This window comes from Atta colombica, unplaced genomic scaffold (assembly GCF_001594045.1).
Source record: "Atta colombica isolate Treedump-2 unplaced genomic scaffold, Acol1.0 scaffold69, whole genome shotgun sequence".
In the NCBI taxonomy this organism is placed as follows: Eukaryota; Metazoa; Arthropoda; class Insecta; order Hymenoptera; family Formicidae; genus Atta; species Atta colombica.
Window position 1 is genome coordinate 225626 of NW_017259560.1, and position 4445 is coordinate 230070.

At 29.0% G+C, this 4445-nt stretch overlaps 1 protein-coding gene across 1 annotated transcript in view; it reads right to left on the reverse strand.

Annotated features, from left to right (window-relative positions):
* LOC108692290 (peroxisomal biogenesis factor 19) overlaps positions 1 to 4445 on the reverse strand; it is a 13642-nt gene that overhangs the window by 212 nt on the left and 8985 nt on the right. Inside the window, exons 3-6 of the mRNA XM_018200479.1 lie at positions 4220 to 4399; positions 4006 to 4151; positions 287 to 517; positions 5 to 207 (exon numbers count right to left, since the gene is read on the reverse strand). Coding sequence (XP_018055968.1) covers positions 5 to 207; positions 287 to 517; positions 4006 to 4151; positions 4220 to 4399 — 760 coding nt within the window. The remainder of the gene's footprint in view (positions 1 to 4; positions 208 to 286; positions 518 to 4005; positions 4152 to 4219; positions 4400 to 4445) is intronic.

A 4445-nucleotide genomic window follows, 5' to 3' on the forward strand; every position in this document is an offset into this window, starting at 1 on the left:
CTGCTGAGAATCTATTCCAGGTGGGAATGGAAAAGTGGGATTGCTTCCGAAATCAAATTGAAAAGGCAAACACTGTTCGCCAAAAAGGTCGTCAGGTGCTTGACCATAATTTTGCATTTCCGTCATAAGTTTTAATACACATTCAAATCGATGTTGTTTAATATCTTCTGTATCATCTTCTTTTTCTTTTTCTAATTCAATACACACCTTATATACAATATAAATATGTTAATTGTGTAAAGCTTCCATATAAATCATAGGTTGGTTCATTATTTTATTAACATACCTTTTGCATCAGTTCTGACTGTTTTGTATACCTTTCTAAATCAGAAGCATTTAAAGTTGCTTTATGTTCCTCTAACCATGCTGGATATTTATCAGATAATTCTTTCAATGACGGATAAAGAATCTCTTTTGACAAAAGATGCTCCATCATTCCTTGCATAAATGGTAATATATCACCAGTATCGCCGTCAAAAGATGTTTGTCCGAGCATAGCTGCTACATCTGTTTCATTCTAAAATGTATTATTTATTTTGATCCTATCAGAAAAATGAATAGAAAATAATATTATCTATTTACTTTTATAAATTAAAAAAAATATTAAATTGTAAAAATCAATATAGACAAGTATTATTGCTATAAAAATAACTTTTTATTAACCCTTATATGATATAATACACAAATCGGTACATTATCGATATGAATTTGGATATTTCGAGTCTTTTCCATTTATTTAAAGTGATTCAAAAATATTTAAAAATGCATGAACATACGTTCAAGTTTCTAGAACAAGTTTCTAGAATAATGTCTGAATTTCGTTTAGACAATAATTAAATGTAATATAATTTACTGAATTTTCTTAGCAAAGAAATCATAAGTTGAGTAAAAATGTCATTTGATTTAAAAAAGTGTAACTTTTTATAATAAAGGCATATAAAAATAGCTAACTTTTTAATTTAGATACAAAAAAGTTTTGAAAAAAAAAAGTACAAGAACTTCAAAGGACTTCGTCATAATCTTATAGACATTAGGTTTCGGCGGAATTGAAATTTTGATATGTTGTAGCTTTCGGCATTCTGAACAAATGTCTCCATAGGCACAACCTGAAAATCAATCTTTTGCCTGTTACGAGTCAACAAAGTAAACATCAGTAGGTAGGCCTAATTGCCAATAACAGGCTATATATCACGGGCAAAGAATTGATTTCTGGGGATGTAGAATCGAATCACATACTATTTACAAGAAAACTGATGGTCGCGGTCGCCTTACACGTATAGTTGTTCTCCACTAGAAATTTTTTTTAAGAAGGGAATAATGAATGAAAGATTAATCGGATTTTTCGTGAAAAATTTGCATGAACAGAAATCAATCGAATTGGACACAAAATACCCAATATTCTACCATATTAAAATAACTATTAACATAATTATTAAAGTAACTAAATTTATCACTTATGATCTTATTTTAATTTTTCGTCGGCCATGCGAAATTTCGCACCTTTCGTTAGCAACCTAGATCTTTGAGGTTTAGTGCAAATTTTTATATTATTCTGGACAATATGAAAAGCTGAAACAATCTTATAAAAACTTTATGTTTACTATATAGAAATCGGATTTTACTTATTTTTTTACAGATTTAAATTTACCTATCAGAATTTATAATTAAAAAATCGATTATATCTTCAAAGTTAATTTAATAACTCAACGGAGGGTTAAAATAAAAGCATCATACACTATACAAGTTGACTAAAGAAAATTGTGAAATATCTAAAAAATAATTCGAGAAAAAAAATTTCATGCAAAAGTTGTAGGATAACAATGAATTATTTTGCGATATTCTATTTGATCTTGAGCACAAGAATAGATATAGAGTGCGTTCCACTTAATGTCCGCAACGCTCGTATGCATTTCATCCTTGTTCGACATTCGATTATTATGAAGATGAAATGACGCTCGCGAGCGTTGCAGACGTTAAGTGAAACGCACCCATAGAACTCTTAAATTAACTTTAAAATTTTAAATGAAAATGCACTTTTATTCAATATTCTTACAGCTAATGTCATAATCTCTTCAAAACATTACAATGAGATTCCTTGGTATTTTCGTATTTTTTGAGATGAATTGATAAACATATATTGCTGGCATTAACATTATTCAAGATATTCGACCGATGGCCAAAACCTTTTGGATGTTATTCAGTCATATGTCAAGACCATCAGAGATTATCTCTTATTTTCATTTTGGGAGTGCCTTACATATCTATAGTCATACATGAAGCTGCATAATATATATATACCAATGTTTTTGCGAACGAGTGGATTAAATCAGTCACATCCTGCATTTAATCCGTCCTAGAATGTGTTCCATTTAAACGTTCGCAATGCTTGATACATTCGCAAGTATCATTTCATTCTTGTTATCGTCAAATATTAAACAAGAATGAAATCATGCATGTCAGAGATATATGCAAGTGTTGCAAATATTAAGTGGAACGCATCCTCCAGTAGTGTGACATACGAGTTGCACTCTCTTAATCCTTCTAAGAAGAGTAACATATAAACTGCATCTAATCCTTCTTGAAATGAAGTATAAGTTGCACTCTCCATGTGTCCAACTAAGAGAATCTCTCTCTTATCTCTTACTTTGATCTTTGCTACTTTTAATGATGAATGTTTCAGCATAGGCTCCTCCCACCTCAAAATTCCAAAAAAAAAACTCTAGTTATTTGTAACACCGTTACTTTCTTTATCATTATTCTGTTATACGATTTGACAATGACGAATTTTTTTTATAACTGTAACAATTATATTAAGGTTGGAAAGTCACGCCGGTCACGTAATATTAAAAAAAATTAATTCGACATTTGTAATTCATTATCTCTTAGTCAAGTCATTACTTGTAATGAATTACTTGTAATGTTACTCGTTGTTTGTAATGAGATAATGTCACTCATTACAAATTACTTTTTTCAGTAAGTAAACGCATAATAATGTAAGTTGTTTCAAAATGAACTTTTTCAACCTTAGAGTAATTTCAGCATTCAGTTAATTATTATTAGTCATAAAAAATTGCAACATCATTATCAAATTATTATAAAAAGTAAGGAAATAGTAACTTTTCCATTTCTCGAAAATATACTATGTATCCTTGGCATTTCCTCTGAATCTACTATACAAAGAAAAGGAAAAAGTAGAAGAAATCAAAACAAATTTCTGACATTCATCATTGAAAGTAGTAATGATCAATGCAAGAGTTAGCCTGTGCCATAACATCAAATCTGATTGATCTCTGGCTAGTTATCTCAGATTATATCTCTATATTGCAAGTTTAACTTCAAATATCTATAGTTCGTTATGTTGGAGCTAAGTAAGCCCTAAGAAACAGAGATTGCTGAGATATATTGTGAAAAGAACTGATGTTTTATACTTTGTGATCAAGGAGCATTAAAAACACGAATACTTTTTGAGACTTTACAAGAGTAAATTAATTCTCTAAACATTAGTGACTTAAAAGTGAAGTAATCCATTATGCTCTTGGAATCAGATGGCACACTGAAACATGATATAAAACTTACAAAAATTATAATTTTTGTAAAAATTAAAAAAAAGAGGAACAATTTCCAAATTATCAAAGTATGGTCCTGAACAATATTCAGGTTTTTAGCTGTCCATACCTAAAATTTGTCAGTTGAATATCTGATAATATCTGAAATTTGTTAACTTATATTTCAAAAAGTCTCAACTTCAATCAAAAGGAGTTTCATCATAGTGTTTTAAAATCTTCATAACTAATAAGATTGAATAGTTTCCAAAAAAAATTTAAAAGTTAACTTTGAGAACTCCTCTGTATTCAAAGTTAATGGGTATCATTACCAATGCTAATATCGCTATTTCATACTTTTGTTGAAATCCTACAACTTGTATTTGAAACTTCCCAAATGTCTTGTTTTTGAGATATTTCACTAATCCAATATTTTTTAATCATCCATATAAAGATTAAATACCTGTAAATTTTCAGAATTTGCAGTTAAATCCTTTAAAACTTGTGAAACAGCCGACTGAAAATCTGCATTCATATTTTTTTCATCCACTGCATTACTGGCTGACATTTGTCCAAGCTTCTGTAAAGCAGCTTCCAGTTCGCTATCTTCTAATAATAAATTATTATCCTATAAATATTTGTTTAGCATTTTTTTAATATATTTTTAATTATCTCACCATTTTGCAATAAATTTTGTAAATTTTTTTCAAACTGATCAGCTGTTTGTTTGAGAAAATCCTTTGTCCATCTTTCTTCAGACATTTCATGTTTATCTGTTTGCTTCTGCGAATCTGTATTTATGTCATTGCTCTTTTCGACATTTGATAAGGATACTTTATCAAAATCTTGTAAAGCACCTAAGACAAACAACAAAATTTAATGTATATTTTATATATATATATA